Genomic DNA, 22,676 nt, shown 5'->3' on the forward strand with positions numbered 1-22,676 from the left:
CCAAAAGCATATTCCCTCTGTCCACTGTCCAGCTTCATATCCTTACAAGCTGCTTCCTATGCTCCAGGAATATCAACTACAACAAGTTTTCCAAAGGTGGGTACTTTGTCCATGTGCTGTTCCTTCTCTCTAAGGTCTCTCCCCGTACCTATCCACCTGCCACATTCACATTCATCCTCTTGTGCATAGGCAAGAGTGTCCCCTTCAAGGAATAGTCTCTGATTTATATCCTCAGCCACCCCTCCATGGTCTCTTGAACATTATTAGGATTTCACTCCACAGTGTTCCAATGACAGCTTTGCTCTCCCTAACATAGCCTTTATTGCATGGGGATGTAATGGCTGGTTTCATTCCCTGTATCTCCATCTAGAATATAAGTCCTTGAGTCTAGGGATTGTGGCTGGCTCATCTCTGTCTCCTCAGTGCTTAACATACCAAAGCTGGCTTATAGTAGGGGCTCAATTCATGATGTATGATTAAATGGATGAATAGATAGATATTATCCAAAATTCTTTTTCATCCATCAATGCATCCTTAGTGAATCCCATATACTGAAGATGCACTGAACTGATAGAAGAGATTGTGATTAAATGTCTCTTGAAACATAATATGAAGTCATATTATCTAGAAAGTAGAGAAAATACCTTAAAACTGAAAGTTCTTTGTTTGCACGATGGGTCTTATGTATCTATACCCATAGCAATGTCTATATCCATATCTATGTGATATACCATATTAGTAATAGTCTATAATAGGATAAGACAGAAATAGTGCCAATAACTGGTGTTCAGGAAAGCTTTCAGACAAAACAGACTTTTTCTTCTTTCATAGGGAGAAACCAGTCTCTCAACAAATAGTGTTAAATTGTTTCATGAACCTGAGGGATTCAACTAACTACAGCCAAACTTGATGCTTTTGAGATCTATCAGTATCATAAGAATAGGACTATTAACTTTCTGGTTCTTTTATATATAACCCTCTGGGCATTGTGCCTACTTCCCTATAAGTTTGTGTATAATTTTCCCCATTATCACCCCCTAGGTCTCTTTCACGATTACCACTTTCCAGACGTCTACCATTCACTGAATAGCCATGTTTCTGACTATCTTTTCCCAAATATATTAGCTTGCATTATTTAAGGCTAAGTCTTTTTTATTATTTCCTGCTCATATTTCTAAACTCCTTAAGTCCATTTGTATGATTTTTTTGTCTTCACAGATGTCCACAGTTCCTCCCAATTTAGTATCATCAGCAAATTTAATTAATGCTCTGTTTACCTCTCTTTCTAATGAAACCAGTCCCTTGTTTCATTTCATCATACAAAGTAAAAATATATTGGCAATAAAACAGTCCGAAGAAATGTTCCCTCACGGTAGGAGGGGAAGTTAAGGATACAGCAAAGAGCCGTGTGGTGAGGAATGGGCAGGGCAGCGGGGTGGTGAGCTAGTTTGCTATTGCCCTAAAGCAAAACCTTTTTCACAGCAACCACATTTGGCAGATTGCCTGGGTTGGTGCTGGTGTGTGTGTGTGTGTGTGTGTGTGTGTGTGTGTGTGTGTGTGTGTATTCTGGAAGGTAACTATATTACCCTAACCCAGGACCTTTTACTAAAGAAATATTGGCACATGAAAAGCATATTTAAAATTGTAACTACAAACACATATGCAAGCTAGTAACATTTAATCCATAGGGTAGCTACAAATCTAGCTATGGATACCTACATCTGGATATATACAGGCTCACAACCATTTTCACTGGACTTTGTCTAAGGTTCAATACTGTCTAAATTTTTATCTCAGTTTTTAACTTGATAAATGGTTTAAATCCAAATTATCCACTGGGATTAAATCAAATTCCTTATAAATGCTAGATTTCTAGAGTAAAGTAAGATAATTTTGGTTTAGCTGTAACCAATAGACAAATGTCAGAAAAAGAAATATTTTAACCTCTAGAATTTATACGCTAAAAAGGTGAGCTTAATCAGAGAAATAGGCTTTACTTGTTACCTTTAAGGTGAGCAAGTTCACATTCAAAGGATTTTACCATAGTCTTTGAAGATGTGGTCATACAGAAGTCAGCTGATTTATGTAAGGAAAAAAAGGTGACATTTGTTAAGCATGCACTATGTGCCACACATAATGCTAATACTTTCCAACATGAGTCAATACTATAGATTTAAAACCTATATTAATTACTACCTGATGTTCTATAGACTACTCCAAACTCCAGTAAAATCTCATAAATATTTGCCATGTTGCATATGAAGAGTCAATCCTTGAAATATGGATCAATTAGTATAAATCTATTGACTCTAAGGGAAAAAAATTCAGGTTTATGCTCTGATTAGGACAGACAGATGGCCAACCAACATCTCTGTTGGTATATATAGAAGACAATGCATGCTCTCAGTGTTGAAATGAAGCCTCATATATACTCTACATACACCGCAAGGTCACCAAGATGTCATCACCAAGGGATGATGTTAGCGAAATAGTGACTGGGAATGTTGAGTAGTCACAGCCTTGTATTGTTTTTCTAGTGAGAAAAATCTGATGCATAATGCATTCTTATGCGAGAATTTTCTCAGATGCCAGGACTTTACAGGCATAACTTCCATAAGCTTTAATGGGAGTTTCCTGCCAGCACCTGTTACAGTTATAGAGTTCTTACTTTTCACACATAATCCAAGACTGGCTTTGGAACACTGACTTGGAAAAACTAATATAGTGAAATCTTCTTACAATGTTTCCTCACATATAATGTTCATCTTTTAATTCTTGGTCTGATATATGTACGTCCATGTTTTCCTTTCAAATTCTTTTCCCACCAGAAAGGCTTTTTTTCACAAGCTTGTCATGGATAGAAGCAGATAATTTTTTTTTTCTGGGCAACCTTCTGGAAAAGATACGTAAGGGGAATAACTATTAGGATAGAAATTAAACTAATGTTAGAAATCAACTTTTTAACTGAAATTAGTTCTAGAGACACTGTAGATTCCTGAGGAGCCAGCAGAAACAATTAGACTGCCATGTGCAAAAAGCAATCGCCAGGGATCCAAAACAAGGGTCACAAGTCACAATAATATAGTTTGGCCATATTTTTCCATGTCTTTACAGAATAAAATATAGGAGCCTTTAATATTTAAAAAAATATTGCATCTAGGAGTTCCTGGATGGCTTAGTCAGTAAAGTGTCTGGCTCTTGACTTCAGCTCAGGTCATGATCTCACAGTTCGTGAGTTCAAGCCCGACATTGGGCTCTGTGCTGACAGCATGGAGCCTGCTTGCTTTTCTCTCTCTCTCTCTCTCTCTCTCTCTCTCTCTCTCTCTCTCTCTCTCTCTCTCTCCTTCTCTCTTTGCCTCTCCCCTGCTTGTCTGCTCCGATTCTCACTCTCTCTTAAAATAAATAAATAAACTTAAAATGATTTAAAATAATACTGCTGCTAACCCTGTGGCTATATCAGCTCGGTAATATTTTATATAAAAGAGAAAGAGTTAAAAAGAATTCTTAAGTTATATGTAGGGGATGAATCACTGGATTCTACTCCTGAAGTCATTATTGCACTATATGCTAATTAACTTGGATGTAAATTTAAAAAAAAATGTAAATGCTTAAAATTTCCTATTTTAAAAATTAACTCCCACAAATTGCATTACCAAAACAAAGGAAAACAATTAGTGTATCTGTTTAACTAAAATTGTTGGAGATTGCACAGAAATACTATTTTATGAACAATAACCTCCCTTGTTTGAAGTCACCTCTTATCTGCTATTTGTAACATATACGGCATATAAGAATGAAAACAAAACTTTATACTCAAGGCCCTGAATCATTTATTGTCATCATCCTGTTTGACAGCATGGTGGGCAGGGGAAACGGTTTTTATTTGTTAAACATTGTCAAATGCTGAATTTGTGTTCCATATTTATACCAGTATATTATAACTAATGTTGGTAGTTTGGGTTAAAGTTGGAAGTAGTCTGAAATCCTGAAACCATAAAAAGACAATTACAAACGTGTTAGTGAAAGTTCTCACAGGGACAAAACATGGGTCTGAACAAAGACAACTCCAGGACAGAGTAAGATGTATTTGGGGTCGTCATTTGCTCCCTTCCTTCTTTTTTCTTTGCTAAATGGTTACATTACTGCACAATGTCCCCTTGAACACTGGGTCTGACCTGCAACACCTTCCTGCTGGCAAACCTGGCTCAGGGATATCATTTATACCCTATCTTGAAGTTTTAGACACCCTTAAAACACCTTTGAGTGTTACCTTGAGTTACAGTTGTTTTAAAAGGTAACAACAATTTAACACTAAATGTCTTTGTCTCCTATTAGAGGTTTTCCAAGCACCAGTGAAGAAAGGGTTTTATTCTGTCTTGTTGTGCTTGATAAGGGAAAGAAGACAGTCGTACTGACACCTCTAAAAGCATGCTCTGTTCCCAAGCTTACTTTCCTCCTCTTTTCTAAGGGTTTTGCTTGCAGCGTACTTGGCTCTAGTTTTGGGCAAAATAAGGTCATCGTTTTCTTTTGATATTCCAGTCAATGAATTCATAGAAATGCATACATTTCTGGGTGTAATAGTCTTTATTAAGGCTTGTTTGAACACTTGAAGGTAGATTGGGAATCTAGGACCTCATGAGGCTGCCATTGTTCAGGGCTATTTGTCTCTTACTGATGAGCCTTAGTCTGAGTTACTTGGGGAGACTTAAGGCCACTACAGGGATGAAAGGTTTCAGATGGAGCCAGTGGTCGATAACACAGCTCCATACACAGTGCAGGTGCAGAAGAATGACACAGCAGGAGAAGTCTCCAAGACTGTGTTCTATGCAGGTGCTTTGCAAACAGGAGAAAGGGGTGGTGTTAGAGAGCTCATGACTTCAAGGATGAACAATGTGTCTCTTCATAGAATTTCAATCTGTAGGGCAAAGCCCTATATGGCTTTATATAATCTTGTCTTGGAACTTCAGTTTAAAGTATTAGACTCATCTAAATGAAAAAAAAATCATTGTAGAAGTTGTCTCTAAGGAGGACAATTTATTACACTTTTCACGTGATGGAAAATTATTATGATGATAAGAATAAATTATGTTTAAGGATAAAATATGTTTAGACAAGCTGAAAAATACACCTTTCCTCACCCAAGTCTTTAAGCACAGCGAGAATACTTCCATTTCCTCAAATCCTTGTGTATCTGAAAATAGAAAATCCAGGAAGGGTAAGCATTTAGATAATGGCAACTACCCGTTTGGATTAGCTTGAAACCAGTATAGGACACTCGCTTCCTCCCTCCGTTTCTTTCCCATTATGTGTTACACGTGCCCTCTGCTCCTGTCCCACACATTACACAAGCGAAGTCTTATTGGACTTCCTGTTCTTTCAGCTGAATTCTGCTTTCAGGACAAGGTCTAATAGATTGATCTACACTAAAGTGCACATGCTTAGTGAGCTCTGATGTGAAATCCTTCCATGGGAGTTAAAGACAAAGGAATAAAATTCCAATTGCACAATTTTACACATAAGCAAGATTGTGTACAAGGAATACTTTAAGACAGAGTTATTATCCCCAGACTTCTGAAAAGATGCCTTAAATACAGCCTCTGTAATTCATGTTAAGACTAAACTTGGGGACCGATGACATAAAGTCCAGGTCTTCAAATTGATAATCTTACACTTCTAACTTCTGCAGCACCTCAAGAGTCAGCTATAATGAATGTCATGGATTTTCTAAAATTCTTAAAATTCAAAACTTGCCAGCCATTAGGGGAAATGGGGAAATTGAGACACTATTTAAATTTTATACAATGGAAGACATGAGATGTATTTGTAACTCGGTTTCTTAACCACTTAGAAAATTATCTACATGAGACGGACACTCAACTAATGAACATCAACATGTGTAACACATCTTAGTTTAGTATGCCTTCTTTCTGTGACAATGGACCAGAAAGAAATGGTAGACGCTAAATATGTATGTGCACTGACAAATATTTCAATAAGACTTTTTATGTAGACCTATGTGACAAAATTCTCCAGAAGCAGGAAGCCTGGTTTGTATTATACTAGTGCTAGATGAGTTTAAATAAAAAAACAATTTGTATTGGAATGTCTTTTTTTTAAGTCAACAAGTAATGTTTTGAGTAGCTGGAGTGTGTGCAATTCTTTACTAGATAGTTAACAGCCTTCCAGTGGTAAAGAATGAAGCTGAGGATAGGTCTCTCCTCCAGCACTAAAAGAGAGCTTGCCTTACCTTTCTTCTTATGGTGTGATAATAGAAATTTAAAAAGCCAACCTCAATACTAAATTTGGGCCCTTATCTATGTATTTCTTTCTGTACAAGTCCTACAGTCATGAATGACAATGATATAAATTGTCCAGGGACAGTTAGAGCTTACAATTTTGTTTATGTCTTTTCAGCTGTATTCCAGAAACCTTCTATTTGTATTTCCAAACCTGGTGTGATTTGTCCAGTAATAGAATAGTTTGTAAAATAATTACATTTTGAGATTTCTATTGTGTCTCATAAAAATTTGGAATCTGATATCATGGGTCTTAAAACATGTCATAGATAAATTAGAGATACACAATAGAGCATTCAAAGATACTCGGTAGTTTTGTCTTTCAATCTTTTTCAAATGAGCCTATAAGAACATAAACCCATATCACATAATTGATGGCATGATATTATGGTAATTAAATAAATATCATTATTGTTTTTATTATAATAATATACATATTCCTATATATGTATATGTGTATACATATGCATACATATAAAATAGTAGGAAATAGATAAAATAATAAACAAAACCAGAATCATTTCTATAATCCTACTGCACACAGATTAATTACTTAATACTGTATACATAAAACGTATATTGCTTAACTGTTTCAGGATATAATGTGAAACTGAATATATATATCAGAATGATATTTCCTTCTAAAGGTAGCTATAGAGCAAATACCAACTGAGTGTATTGTTCAGATATGCAACAGCATATGTGAAAATATTAGGGACTTCAGGTGCTATTGGTACTAACTCATCAGTCTGTGTGTAGCATTCACTGTGAGTGCCTCAGAACAATGTTAGTGCTATAGCTCCATAATATCTGGACCATGTACCCTCTGTTCTTTGTTGTAACCCCTTGCCTAACACACTTTTGCAATATAATAAGTGCTTAATCAATATGTGTTAGGTTTGGGGAAGCTGGAGTTCACCAAGTCAAGGCCTCTCCATCCAGAATGTATTGGAATGTTTCTGTCCTTCTATGTAATCCCAATTTAGCACAGGTCTATTTGCCAAATAGGGAGGATTATGCACCAGCCCCATCTTTCTATTTAGCAGAAGTATTAACGATACCCACATGATAGTCTCTCCTGTATTATCAAAAAGAAAATAATAATCTTCTTTATATTTCCTGAAAAAAGGAACTTTAATCTTATCAGTCTCATCCACTGTCATGGCCAGGAGCATCTTCTTTAATTAGGAAAGAGTCGGGTGATCCCGACCTTGTCACCAGAACTTCTCAAAAGTTTGCCTGTGATCGAAATAAGACTTGACTGATGGTAGATATACCCAAACAGGTTTATAGTATATTTTGCCTTTGTGTCTGGAATTCTGCTTCCCTAACCCACTTTAGAAGCAGCAGCCAGAGGGGCTCTCCCTCACCTGAATGCTTAGCAGAAGCTAGCCATCAAAACCTTCCAGGAAGTGGCTGGCTAAAGGGTCCGAATTAGAGGCACCCTCCACAAAGAAGATCAAAAGTAACGCTCCACCAACACAGAGACACTGAGAAATGGTTGAATGTGTTCTAAATTAAACTGCCCTGGTGGTGAGCACAGATCTGCCAAAATCTTTCAATTAATCACTTTTACCTTCAGGGCAGAGTTAGGCTGAGAGTATTTCAATAGGTTTTTATTGAAACAGGGTTATTTCAGATATTAAACTATGTTGCACAAAGTAAAAATAATGTTATTTTTAAGTTGCTACCCTTGTTAAATAAAAGTTGGCAAGCATTCTTGGGGTCTGTATTGTGTCTGTGTATTTGTGTATGTGTGTGGCTTTTTTCTGTGCCGTAAGCCTCATTGATTTAAAAACGTGAACAGCAGTGAATTAGGTGGTAAACATATTCATACAATCATTTTCATTAATAATATGTTATAAATAAGAGAAGAAAGGTTTTAAGAGTATAATTCTGTGCAACACAATTGAGATATTTTTTTTTCCTACATCTTCAGCAGTAAGTTAATTAGAATCACCTGCATTTCCTTGGGTGGACACCAAATGGATTGCAAACAAAAACAGATTAAAATAGCTGCTGGAGCTCATGGCATACAGATGACAAGATTCACAAAAAGGACAACGAGGCACTGAAAATGTTCGCTTTTCAAACAATTTTAGAGGAAATTTAGCTCTTGCAACTTCTCGGTAAAAGCTGCTTGTAAGTGTTTTGCTGAAAGACTAGAACAGCTTTGTTTCTGATCCCTTGATGAGTGAGAGAAATGTTTAAGAAAGATCACTTTACAGAGAGATTCAGGCTGAAATGCGATGACTGTGATTCAAGCCAAGCCAAAAATTACAGTTCAGAATGAAAGGGGAGGGACGCGGTTTGGGAATCCATTTTCCCACATTCCTGAATCTCAATCATCCCAGCCAATGTTTAAAAAAAAAGTCCAATGGAAAACAATGAGGTCACTTTGTTTAGATGTTTTAAAAAATAGGGGTGGGGGATTGAAAAGAATGACAGCAAATATATGAATTTTAAATCAATATCTATTTCAAGTATAATGGGATTAAAGGCCAGACTTTATGTAACTACCATGACTTCATCACAAAAGGAGTCACTTTTCAGTGTTTTCTTCTTGTTTGTGTTGGTGAGCCTTTTATTGCATGCCTTTCACTTATGAAAGAGTTTGTTGCTAAAGTGTACATGTGCATAGTCTACAGATTATTCTTTTCTAAGCGCCAAACTTTCCTTAGGAGTGGCAACTTCAGGAAGCTGGGTTTCTTTCATTAAACCTGCTACTCCTCTCCTGCTATGGTGGTCCCCCACTGCTATTTGGAACTCAGGTTATGCTATGTGAATTTGCTTGCAAACTACCAGATGATAATGGTTGACCGAATTAGACTGTTCATTCTTATGACTCCTATTTATTTTAATTTTTTTTAATGTTGATTTATTTTTGAGAGAGACAGAGACAGAGTGTGAGCGAGGCAGAGGCAGAGAGAGAAGGAGACACAGAATCTGAAGCAGGTTCCAGGCTCCGAGCTGTCAGCACAGAGCCCAATGTGGGGCTCAAACCCACCAACTGCAAAATCATGACCTGAGCCAAAATCAGATGCTCAACCCAGCCACCCAGGCGCCCCATTCCTATTTATTTTAAAGAAACACTCTGAGCAAGTCACAATACCAATATAGATATAGATATAGATGATATAGATATAGATATAGATATAGATATAGATATAGATATATTTTTTTTACATCGACATGATCACAGCATAACATAATAAACATAAAAGAAACTCAGAGAATGAGATGAGATGAACCAAATACAACCTTCAACCTCAGTATCTTCTAGACACATGTAATTTTCCTTCAAGACAAGAGATCTCACTTAATGATAATCAGAATCATTGGCCAATATTTGTCTTCAAGACTAAGAAAAAAGAGAAAGAAAAAAAAGAAAAAAAGAAAAGAAAAAGAAAAGAAAAAAAATAGAAACATGTAAAAGAATTTATCAAAGACTGTTTCTAGGTACCTTGCTTCCCACTTTGCAGAAATCATTTCAGTTCATTATCTTTTGTTTTGTCAAATCAAGATTTTAGGTTTCCTACTGAAGTTTCACAGGCAAATTCAAGGTCTCTCTGAGATCCTTCTTACCTAAGATGCTTTCAGAGTGATTCTAAGATTTATATAATTCTATAACTCATATTTGTGTCTACCATCCTTCAAGTTTCATATTATTAAATCTCAAGTTCTTAGCTGAGTTTAGGCAGATATGTAAGAGTCAATATGTAAGAAGTGTAAGAAATGAGGAACCACACAGGGGATGCCGTCCTTAGACTATCATTTCATTTTACTCAGGTATTAAGCAGGGCATACAAATCACTTCCACCTGTATCACACTGGCCATGTTGTAACTTTTTTCCCTTTGGTTTTTATCCTTATTGGCCTATCAATTAGTAATCTGTACGTTTAAAAAACATGATTTTAGGGGTGCCTGGGTGGTTCGGTCAGTTGAGCATCTGACTTCGGCTCAGGTCATGATCTCACAGCTCTGTGAGTTCAAGACCCACATCAGGCTCTGTGCTGACGGCTCGGAGCCTGGAGCCTGCTTTGGATTTTGTGTCTCCCTCTCTCTCTGCCTCTAACCCACTCGCATTCTGTCTCTGTCTCTCTCAAAAATAAATAGACATTAAAAAAATCTTTTATTAAAAAATAAAATAAATAAGAAAATAAAATAAAATAAAATAAAATAAAATAAAATAAAATAAAAAGCATGATTTTAAAGGCAATTGGCCCAGTAGTAAGTCTAAGTGGAATACGAGTTGAGTGAAATGTGTAGAGATTATATACAAAAATAAGCCTAATGCATTAAAAAAAATGATAGGAATTGGTAACCAGGATCTAGCCCTCAGTACTGATGTGAGTTTTCACAGGACTTTTTATATACTACTATCTACTTTTTTGGACTATAATGGCATAGGTAAGCACCTCTAATTATGAGACATTTAGTAAAATATTATGATCAGAACTAAGTATAAATGTAAGGGGAAAATTCTTATAGTGAAAAAAGACAGTGCACATTGAGGAGGGACAGCTTTTGTGTTTCTGGCAACTCAGTGTGCTTCTCCTGTGTCCAGTGTCCAACTTAAAAAGAACTGGAGAGATGGGAGGCTCATTCAATAAGCACCTTTGTTAGTGACCTTTTTTTACTCTAACATTTCTTTAAAAATTCTTGCAACAAATACTTACTTTTTTCATAGACTAAAAGCAGAAAAATTCTCTTTTCCATATGAATCTAATATGAAATATAGATGAAAACTCATTTCATTCAGACATACATAAGTCATTGAAAAAGGACTATTACCCAAATCAAGCAAACAAACATAGTGAAGGAAAATTGAAGATGATGTATAGAATTGTCAAATCACTATGTGGTACCCAGAAACTAATATAACATTTTATGTCAACTCTACTTCAATAATCAAAACTAAAACTAATTGAAGGTGTATATTTTGTTACGATATTAAAAAGAAAAACTGTGACAATTGTCTTATAAGATTTTATAGCATAGATACAAGGAAGGTAGGATAAAATATCCAAATTGGATGAAAATGGAAAAGAAAGGGCTCATGAAACAAATGGAAGAAAAAAAAATGAAACAATCTCACTAATAAAAGGAACGTTTGAGAAATCATAACTGATACCAGAACTTTTGTAAATACAAAAAACGGACAAGACTGAGAAAAATAAAAGGAAATGAGGGGTATACTTATCCTGAACACTGTATTAACATATTTTCCCAATGTTAGAATTGGAGGCACATGAGTATTTTAAATATGCATAATGTAATCCCACGCCATTTATATGCCATTTGCCCATAGACAAAATTATTATATAGCAGTATCTTCACAGTCTAATGAAACTTTTGTTTTTAGCATTAAAATGTCTATCTTTATGAAAAACAATAGAGGGCCCCATTCAAGGTGGCATACTGAAAAAACATGTCTGATTCTCCCTCCTCAAAAACCCCCAATGAAATAATAGAAAAGATATTTTAAAAAGAAAAAAATATATATAATAATGGTGCTGAAAACAGAAAAGGTGCCATAAGCCAACCAGAAATAGAAATTCCAGGAAGACAGAAAGCAGATGGGATCAAATAAGTGGAGAAATTGGAGCAGAAGAAACACCATTCCCAGACATAATAATTAGGCACAGTTCTTTCCAGGGATGTCCTAGAGAATATCCAAACTTGGAGTTGACAAACAAAAAGAGGATAATAAAGAAAGTAACTTGCTAAATATCAGATCTAATATCTGGGAGACCTGGGCCCCTCCCTTGGACCAAGGAATCACCTGCAGCAGCTGCTTCAGCCTGAGAACAAATTCTAGAAGGACAGAGGAGAAGAGGCTGGCATCTGAGAAAGAAGGCAGTGGATAATAAGGTAACTCAGATCTTCTCTATATAAGAGAGTTAGAGAGCTTTGGCCAGGAGCAAAACAGTTAAAGTATTCCATATCCAAAATCAAATCCTCCCTCTTTTGGTAATTGAAGAGCTGCTAGTCTATTATCTGCTCACCATGGCCACCATATATTCCGATTAATTTGCTCTTTCAGTCATGAGGATAATCTGATATTTGAACATCCATCTTAAAGTAGCTCTAGATAGAAAAGAGACAGTAGAGGGAAGGACATATCAAGAAAAAATAAAAGAAGCTTTTCTGATTGAAAGGGCCTAGATGTAGACACATCTGAGTATTTTACTTCCACAAGTTTAAAGCAAAAGTCTTTAAAAACAAATCCTTAAAGAAAAAGCAACTGATCTATAAGGCATTAATGATCAATTTAATAAAAGACTTAACAGCAGAGATGCTACAAGATAATGAAATATTATTTTTTAAAGTTAGAAAAGTAAAAGATTATGACACCCAAATATTTAAATCAACAATTAATTATGAAACAGTCATTGAAATGGAAGAAATATGAAAATTTACTAATCACATACTTTTATGAAAAGAGAACTCTTAAAAAATAAACCCAAAAGAGAATAACAGTGGAACACAAGAGAGGACCAGTAGTTGACTATGATCTTGAGCTGCACTGTCCAATATGGTAGTTACAAAGTTACATTATTTAAAATTAAGTACAAGCTAAGATAACAGCAGAGAAGGAGGCAAAACATAAGAGGCTTAAATGCAGAGAACAAACTGAGAGTTGCTAGAGGGGAGAGGGTGGGGCAGTGGGTTAAATGGGTGACATGCATTAAGGAGGACACTTGTTGGGATGAGCACGGGGTGATATATGTAAGTGATGAATTACTGTGTTCTACTCCTAAAGCCTACACTGTATGTTAACTAATTTGAATTTAAATTAAAAATAAATAAATAAATAACAATAAATAAATAAATAAATAAATAAATAAATTTTAAAAAATTAAATTAAATTAAGTAGAATAGATATTTGGTTGCATTGACCACATTTCAAGCTCTCAGTAGTCAGCCAAATGTGGCCAGTGGCAACTGGCTTGAACAGGTAATATATAGAATATTTCCATCATCACTGAAACTCCTTTTGGGCAGTGCTTAATTTGACGAAATGAAGGAACCTACAAAAGAAGAGAAGACATCAGACTTTGACTTTTGGAAGAGCTCCTTTATGAAGCAAAATTTTAATGTTGAACCCAATCACCCTCCTTTTTTTAATAGTAGCGGTTAATATTAAACATAAATAAGTCACAAAGTATTTATAAAGAATAAACTAAACTTAGAGAAAGTCACCGTAACACAAAGGATAAAACCAGAACTATGAGGGAAGTAAGGGAAAGAAAGAGGAAACACACGAAGTTTCTTATTTTTCTGTAGCTCAGAGGTAATTTGATTTAAGAATCAACTATTTCCCAAGGTAATCATTCTTGAAGGATGGGCATCTCACAAGAAGTTATTAATAGTTAAATAAAGCCAGCACAAAGCTGTGGCATCAATACCAGCCATTGAGACAGAGCAAAAATCAAACTTAGAGTTTGAGATTATAACCTATAACCTCAGTCTTTGAAATTAAAGTATGAGAACAGATAAGCTGGCGATAGAAGGTTGGAGACACTCAATTTAGAGGAGGAGGAATAGGTCTGAATGGCACATACACTTCCCCTCATATTCAGCTCTGAACTCAAGCAGGACCTTCAGAAGGACCAAGAAAGAAATGGGCAGCTCTCTTCGGGGGGCAGTCTGGGTGTTCCTGTGCTCATTGCTTTTTGCCAGAGGGAAAAGCCAGAAGACCAAAGAATTGTGAGAATGATTCTTCTTGTGGTAGCTCTGGCCTCCTAGGAATTAGGAAGTGCCATAAATCTCGGGAGAGGGGCTGTTTGTGCAAAATTCCCAGCCCACATTTCAGACTCCAGGGGTTCAGATGCATTTTGTTATGTTCCAGAAAAACAAGCAAGCTTTTGGGCCACACCTCTCAACCAGGCTCAAATTCTACATCTTCGTGGTTTGTCCATCATTCAAGCTACCAAGAATGCTACCTAATCCACAGTTTGCAACTATTTTTAACAGGCTCATCTGCATTGTTAAAAACTGCCTGTATTTTGGCAGATAAACCAGTCAACTCTGGAAACAGTGCTGGTCTCTTAGATTTCTTTTTGGAAAGTGTCTAAGATTTATAGTGGGAATTACTCATGACAGCTGCATTCTTTCCACTGGGTTTAGACCACCATTTGGTCTAATAACTCCTAATTGTGTGTCTATCCTAGTCTAAGCTTCCTAAGAGAAGGTGGGAGGTGGAGGAGAGGGACTTCTTAAAATTTCCTACAGCAATACCCAGTCATCTCTGTCAACGGTAAACACTGTTTTGAAACCTAAGAAGGTCAGTTGAAGATGAACAAATAAATGATATTTCAGCGAACATGGATTTCTTCAGAGAGTTTTTCATAACTGCCATTAATGCCAGTCTGATAAAAAATAAATAAAATAAAATGACTCAGCTTCACCATGTTTCCACAGTATTTTTATCATAACAAGCAAAGTTCTTGTTAGCATTCAGTCATGGCATTTTCTTGAAAGAAGTACCTTTGAAAGTGATTTTTCTCCAAACTTCACCAAAGCGCAGCATGGGTACCTTGAAGACATTGCTCATTTCAAAATCATACGAGGTCTAATTATATTTCCAAAATAAGTAGTTTCCAATCCAGCAAGGATAATGTGGTCATGAAAAGGATGTCCAAATCCACCAATTTACATTGGTTTGGTTTGGCATAACTTTCAAAGTTCTTGGAGCAAAAAGAGGATGGCACGTGAATCACTGCAATTTGGGTAATATTCCCAGGACTTTGGGTTTGCCACTCTGTGAGGCATTCAGAGGGAAACTAATCAACTTCAAGACTGTACCTATGTAATTTATAACTGCTAAAATTCACTGATATGTTCCAGATTATTTTGCAAAATGTAATACCCTCCTTTTTAATATGTACTTTGTCATTTTCACTCTATTTATGTAATTTAAAAAGTATGATAGCAGGGGAGCATGAGCCATTTGAAGCAGGAGCCACTAATGTCAGAGACTGTTATCCTTCACAAGATATATGGTGTTGATATCTCTGACTCTAAAGGGCTTGGAAGTTGTGTCAAGTTAGATTCAAATTGCATCTAATATGTTTTGCTTTACTCCCTCTTACTTTCTGGTTTCTATCTTAAGCCACAAAGCAGTTTCTCTGCTATGACTTAGTTCTCCAACCACAGTGGTGGCACTGGTCTGAGTTATACTCCCTGTCTCCATCCTCAGCCCTCCCTCCTTTTATCCCAAAAGAAAATTGGGTTATTAATTTAGGATGAGGCTGCTTTGTTTAAACAGTATAGTGTTTTCCAATTGCCCAAGCGTAATGTATCCAACCCATACTGCTCTTTCAAATGTTTTTGATTACTGAACTCAAAAAAAAAAAAAAAGTATAAGAAAAAAACTTCTACTAAAATATGAACACCAAGGGAAGGTACTTCTTATGTTGTAACTTTAAATTTCTAGAAAAGGAAAAGAACATTTTGGATATTGGGGAACTTCAGTAATTGAAATTCAGTTATAACCCTAGACAACACGTGCATTTACAATAGCGTATAAAATAATTAGAAAAGAAGTAGAAATGTGCTTCATTTTATACCTTGAATAAAGACATATGCATATTAAAGTAAGACTTACGTAAGGTTCTTATTTGAATTAAGTTTGTGCATTCAAGCAATACCGACCTCTGATTCAGGTCCAAAACAAAAATTAATTTAAAAAAGAAATATATAGTAAATTTTCTCGTTTTTCTTGTAATAGATGTTAAGTGACATTTCACCATGAATCATCATTTTAAGTAGAGCTAGTAGGACTGATTCTTTAAAAAGCATGTGAAGTTTTCTCTCTTGGGGAATGTACATCTGCATGTTGCCTCAATGTTTCTATTTTCCAAAATATTCTTTTTCTCAAATTCTTTCAGAGAAACTGATCACTCAAGGGCAAATACTAGACCGCTTTCATTTGGTGAAATTTTGTCTGCTTGTGGTGGCCAGCAAGACGGCATTATTCACCACTCATGGTTTTGAATGACCTTTATCTAGTTCCCAAATCCAAAACTACTACCAAAGGCCCTTAACTTGCCCCCAGCGACATTTTCCTACAGACAATATGGAACCACCGAAGGTGATTTTAAAGAAGAATTCCAAAATATTTTCCCCAATGGCTACATGTTCAGAAAAAATTAAATATACCCCGAGAGGGAATACTTTAAAGGACACATTGCTTGAATGTGTAAGTTGTAATATTTTTTAAATCTATCATATTCTTTAAGATTTTATAGGTTAAATTTAAATACTAAACACCATCTAATGACAAAGCAAGAAAAGTAATGGTTAATAAATTATGAAGTTCTGAGTATATACGTATAAACCGAAGACCAATATGGTCAAATACTAACACTAGGAATTAAATATTAGAAAATTTTTAATTAACATTATTGTCACATTTCAGTTGTCAAATGCACATTGTACTTAAAAGCAAACAAACTAGAGTAACTTTTGATTAATGGAGCTATTTTGTGCACCAGAAAGAAATAATATATGTGATTTTGATCAGTGGAAGGGTCTTAAACATTCATACATACTAATAGATGTCCAACTTCATCGTAATTCCTCATAAATTCATAATTCTCAGGAAGGGACACAGATTCAAGAGTTTATTATTAGATTATTCTAGAATTACAACACTTAAACCAATTAATACATTTGCTAACAGCTATTTCATTTTATTGATATTACTCCAAATTGCTCTATAGTTGATTACATGCAAGGGCAAACATCGTGAAGATGAATAGGTGGGCAGAGAGGATTTGTAGGGGAGTGAAAATACTCTGTACGATACTATAATGATGGATATATGTCATTATCCATATTCCAACCCACAGAATATACAAGACCAGAATGAATCATAGTGCAATGATAAACATTGATTATGATGTATCAGTGAAGGCTCCTCAGTGGTAACAAATGTACCATTCTAGTGGAGGTTGCTGATAATTGGGGAAGCTATGGGTCTATGAAGAACTGGAACCATATGGGAAATCTCTGTACCTTACCTTCAATTTTGCTATAAACTTGAAACTGCTCTAGAAAAATAAAGCCTTCAGAGGTACTGGGGTGGCTCAGTTGGTTAAGCGTATGACTCTTGGTTTTGGCTCCGGTCATGATCTCACAGTTCGTGAGTTTAAACCCTACATCGGGCTCTGCACTGATAGTGAGGAACCCACTTGGAATTCTCTCTCTGCCCCTCCTGCACGCTGCCTTTCTCTCAAAATAAATAAATAAAATAAAACTTAAAAAAATAAAATCTTAAAAGTAGTGAATAATGGTTTTGAATTATACCATCAGTACCAGCATTGCAGGGCTCATGGGTGGTTCAGTGGGTTAGGCGTCCAACTTCAGCTCAGGTCATGATCTCCCAGTTTGTAAGTTCAAGCCTCACGTCAGGCTCTGGGCTGACAGCTCGGAGCCTGGAGCCTGCTACAGATTCTAGGTCTCCCTCTCTCTCTGACACTCTCCCACTCTTGCTCTGTCTCTCTCTCTTACTCTCAAAAATAAATTTTAAAATGTTAAAAAAAATTTAAAATACCAGTGTTGCAAGTTATGTTATTCTATCTTAAACTACTGATGAAATATGCACAATGGCAGAAATGCTCCTACTGTAAAAGAGATTATTTCATGTCAGTAAAGAGCTTTACAAAGCCCTTATTTATGTTATGACGATAATTTCTACCAATCTATTTAATACTTATGATTGTGAATTACAGTATTTAATCATGGTGCTATGCCATTTCCCTAGAGAAATAGGGAGATGGGTGGTAACCTCATCCCTGGCCTCTCTGAGAGCCTGGACACATCAATAAATATACATTCTTGACATTAAAGTTATGTTATCAATATCCCTTAAGGCGTGTAATAGTGTTTTGGTAAGTGTTTCTCTTTCTGTTTTCCTGTTTCCTCATTTTTCGATAACTTGGTCATGGAAATAACTAGATGCCATAAATAGATGTGTGGAAAACAAGTGGTTGATTATCCAAATTCACGGCCAGGATAAGTTATTTTGAATTATAGACGACCAGTTTTAAAACAATCTGAAACTAATTTCACCATTTTGTCGAAAATTTTTTCTTTATTTTCCTTACATAACAGAACACTCCCTTTACCTATAATACACTAGAGATGATCAGGCTAATGATACATCTGGAATCGGATTTTCATTCTGTAGTTTCAAATAATCAGACCAATGCACCTTACGTTATAGCGATTATAAGAAAAAGAGAATGGAATGGGATAGGATAGGATAGGATAGGATGAATAGAATAGAATAGAATAGAATAGAATAGAATAGAATAGAATAGAATAGACTGGAGGGAGGGAAGGAGAAAGAGGAAGGGAGACTTCACAAATGCCTTGGGTTATTTTCTGTTCAAAAAAGAGCAACAATGTATATGTAAAGGTTCTTCTCCTGTCCACCACTAGTTTAATTCGTGCCTTTTCCTGGGGAATGAACCTTAACTACAGTGTAAAATCCAATGCTGCCTATTGGTCTTCTATGATTCAACTAGACTTAAATTTGTTGATGATTAACTATGACTGAATTTTATGATTAGTTTGTTGAAATTAAACTATTAAGATTGCTTGGTGTAGAACAGAAATTTGTTTTCTCTCTGAGGAAGGGATATTTCGTGTTGATTTACTATTTCCTTCCTTCTCACATTTATTAATTTTTTTTCTTTTATCCTTTCAGTTCTTTTATGGACAAATATAAAACATGCCCTTTTATTTTCAGGTCTAGATGTTGATGGAATATACCGAGTTAGTGGCAATCTGGCGACAATACAGAAGTTAAGATTTATTGTCAACCAAGGTAAGTGATTTCTTCACTTCATTTTTCTCAGTAGTTTCATCTCTAACGATATTTCAGACTCTGTGCTGTATGTATTATGAATCTATAATGATAAACACTTTGAAGAGAACAAGAGAAAGTTGAGTAAGCAATTGTCACCAGAGAAATAAAAGATAGCCAGCTTACTTGGAGATTAATAGACAGAAAAACCAACTAACAGTTTACGTGAAATGAATAATTAGTGGAAAATGGCAAACTAAAAATTTAAAAAAGAATAATAAAAGGGCAAAATAAAGAAAAATAACCTAGCTTTGAAAAATGCTACTGGCATATAATAAACACTTAATCCATGTGGATAAGTACTCGAATAAATGAATGATGGGAACATCAAAGTCAAAATCATAGACGTTAGAAAAATATGTAATAGGTAAGTAAAAGAATTAAAAATTAGGAAATAGATGTATCATCAAAGAATTACAAATGGAAACAATAATGAGATACTACTAAACGCCTATCAGGATGGCCAAAGGCTAAAACACTGGTAACACCAAGTGCTGACAAGGGTGTGGAATCCCCATTCATTGCTAATTGAAATGCAAAATGATACAGATACTTGGAAAGACAGTTTGGTAGGCTCTTAGGAAAATGTATTTATACCATACTATCCAGCAATCGTGCTCCTTGGTATTGACCCAAAAGAGTTCATAACTTGTGTTCACACAAAAGCCTGTGCACAAATATTTCCAACAGCTTTAGTCATAATTGATAAAACTTGAAAGCAGCCAAGATGTCCATCAATAGGTGAATGGGTAAACAAACTATGGTACATTCATATAATGGAATACTTTTTGGTGATAAGATGAAATGAGCTATCAAGTCATGAAAAGACTTGGAGGACCTTTAAATGCATATTGCTAAGTGAAACAAGCCATTTTGCAAAGGCAGTCTACTGTACCACCCCAACTATATGACATTCTGGAAAAGGCAAAACTGTGGAGACCATAAAAGATCAGTGGTAGCAAAGGATGTAGACAGAGGGAGGGACGACTCATTGAACACAGGGGAGTTTTCAGGCCATGAAACAATTGTGTCTGATATTATAATGGCAGATACATGTCAGTATATATTTGTCAAATCTACATACTATACAACACTAAGAGTGAACCTTAATCTATAGAGTGTACTTAATAATAATGTATCAATATTGGTTCATCAATTGTAACAGATGTACCACACTAATGCAAATGTTAATAATAAGGGAATTGTGTGTTGGGGTGGAGGGTAGAGGGGTATATGGGAATTCTATATATCCCACTCAGATTTTCTGTAAACCTGAAACTTCTTTTAGAAAAAGCTATGAATTCTAAAAAATAAAAATAAAAATAAAAATAGGAAATGTTACAGGAAACAAGCAGACCCAAACATCGTAAGTTGGTTAAGAACAGAGAAACGGGTCAAAAAATCTCTATACATCTTAAAAGCTAGGATTTGAATCATCTTTGTCTCTTCCCCCATTAACCAATAGTAGCCCTAGGGTGTGCATAAAGGGAGGTCTTAATTAATACATGTTGAATAATGTTTGTGTATATGTGTGTGTTGCAAATAGGAGAAGTATTAATACAGAGAAGCATTAAATCCTCCAACAGTGTAATTTGGGTTGAACCGCCCTTTTAAGAGTTGAATGCAATAGTTCTGGCCAGTGGACACATGATTCTTATTTCTGAGAATCTTTGTAACTGAGAATCTCCTCAGCTCTGTTTGCTCACTAATGTGAACCTTTGTGTTTCACAATTACTCTCCTTCTGGGGGGGGGGAGGGTAAAAAACCCCAAAAACAGAACTAAGCTTTACCTCATTTATTCATAGTGGGCCCATTGGACTGAACCAGAATGCCCCCTCTGTGAGTAAAAATTGGATAAAAAAGCCCTAGCCTCATTTTCGTTCCTGCTTATAACCAGCTAAAATCATTCTTTTAATATATTTCATACTGAAGCCATATCCTGATTGGGATTCTAGACAGCTGGGCAACACATTTCTTCTACAAAGAAGAAATCTCAAAACAGAAGCCATGCTAGAAACAAACACTAGTTGCATTTCCTGCCTTTTAAAAAAAATTATGCTCAGCAGTTTGAAAAGGCAAAAAAAAAATCTGCAATGAAAATATGAAATCTGTCCATCTCATCTTTTGCAATCCAGACTTCAGCGTCCTCTGAGGCTGTGTAGCTGCTCATGTTTCCATGAGAGTTGACAATGTAAAGCTGGACAGAGGCCTGAGTTGGTATCTGGTAGCACAGAATTGTCAGTAAACTGTCTCCCTGGTTTATAGCACTGTCACAATGCAGCATGCTCAACACAAATTATGCTACATTAGGACCTTTGATACTGGCGATTTCATCCAAGTTGTGTTGTGGAGGTTTTTGAATTAGATGATAAAAGAATGCATATACCGGTCTGCCTCAAAATTTTGTTAATCAGATTATCCTTTGAATGAAATCTCTGGAGTGACCCCATAACTTTGGTGCTAACGTCAGACCTTCCCATCTATATGCACACTGATCTCTGACAGCAGAGCTGACTTAGAAGAGAATCAGTGCTGGGTACAAAGAGGCTGACTATGTACATTGTAGCCTCCTTTCTGTGTGTGTGTGTGTGTGTGTGTGTGTGTGTGTGCGCGTGTGTGTGTGTTGTGTGTGTGTGTGTGTGTGTGTGTGAGAGAGAGAGAGAGAGAGAGAGAGAGCAAGGAAATAAAGTGGCAATGAGTGATAGATAATTCCATGCAAAGCATAAAGCGGTATGTGAAAGCAATGCATTCTTTTGTATTCAAAGATGGAACATACATGATTTTGGCATAGTCTCACTGTATTAACACCTTTTATTTCCTCCATGTTCACATTCCACAATGTTTCTTATTTAGATGGTTCTAAATATACATTTTAAAAAATGAACAAGTCCTACCCACCATTAGGCTAGACAAATGAAAACTGATTTGGGGGATTTTCAAGAACAGTTCAATTGCAATTTATGTATTTCACTAACTTTCGTGAATGCTATAATCATCAGCAATTCTAAATACACCAGTTGAATGATTCAATTTGTTTTGGTTTTCTGTTTGACTCACTAAATCAGTAGGAATTGGATACCCTCATTATACTTCCAGATCAGATGGCATACAAGTTAAATTCAAAGTGATCGCTTTTGAAAAGCATGTTCTAATTATAACTAGTAATGTTGATAATAATAATTATTATTATTATAAAAGTAGCTAACATATTTTCATAATTTATTATATGCCAGGCACTGTAGTAAAGTGCTTTACTTATACCATTTAACTTAGTCCTTTCTACCATCCCACAGAATAGGAATTATTATTGTTCCCATTTTAAAGGTGAGGAAACTGAGGTTCAGAGATGTCAAATAATATCCTAAGGTCATAGTTCAAGTAAGTGAAGGAGGTGGGACTAGATCCCTGGTCTCTATGACTCAGAGCCTATGCTGAAAACCACTACTGCCATTGAGCATTTCACATTCATTAATTGTTGATTATCTTCTTATAAAAGCGG

The 22,676-nt window shown here is 35.7% G+C and overlaps 1 protein-coding gene across 2 annotated transcripts in view; it reads left to right on the top strand.

Annotated features, from left to right (window-relative positions):
- The window catches only part of ARHGAP15 (Rho GTPase activating protein 15), a 611,397-nt gene that overhangs the window by 393,848 nt on the left and 194,873 nt on the right, over window positions 1-22,676 (top strand). For both annotated transcript variants that reach the window (XM_042994393.1, XM_007086400.3), the window contains one exon: window positions 19,061-19,138. In XM_042994393.1, coding sequence (XP_042850327.1) covers window positions 19,061-19,138 — 78 coding nt within the window. The remainder of the gene's footprint in view (window positions 1-19,060; window positions 19,139-22,676) is intronic.

Source organism: Panthera tigris, chromosome C1 (assembly GCF_018350195.1).
Source record: "Panthera tigris isolate Pti1 chromosome C1, P.tigris_Pti1_mat1.1, whole genome shotgun sequence".
In the NCBI taxonomy this organism is placed as follows: domain Eukaryota; kingdom Metazoa; phylum Chordata; class Mammalia; order Carnivora; family Felidae; genus Panthera; species Panthera tigris.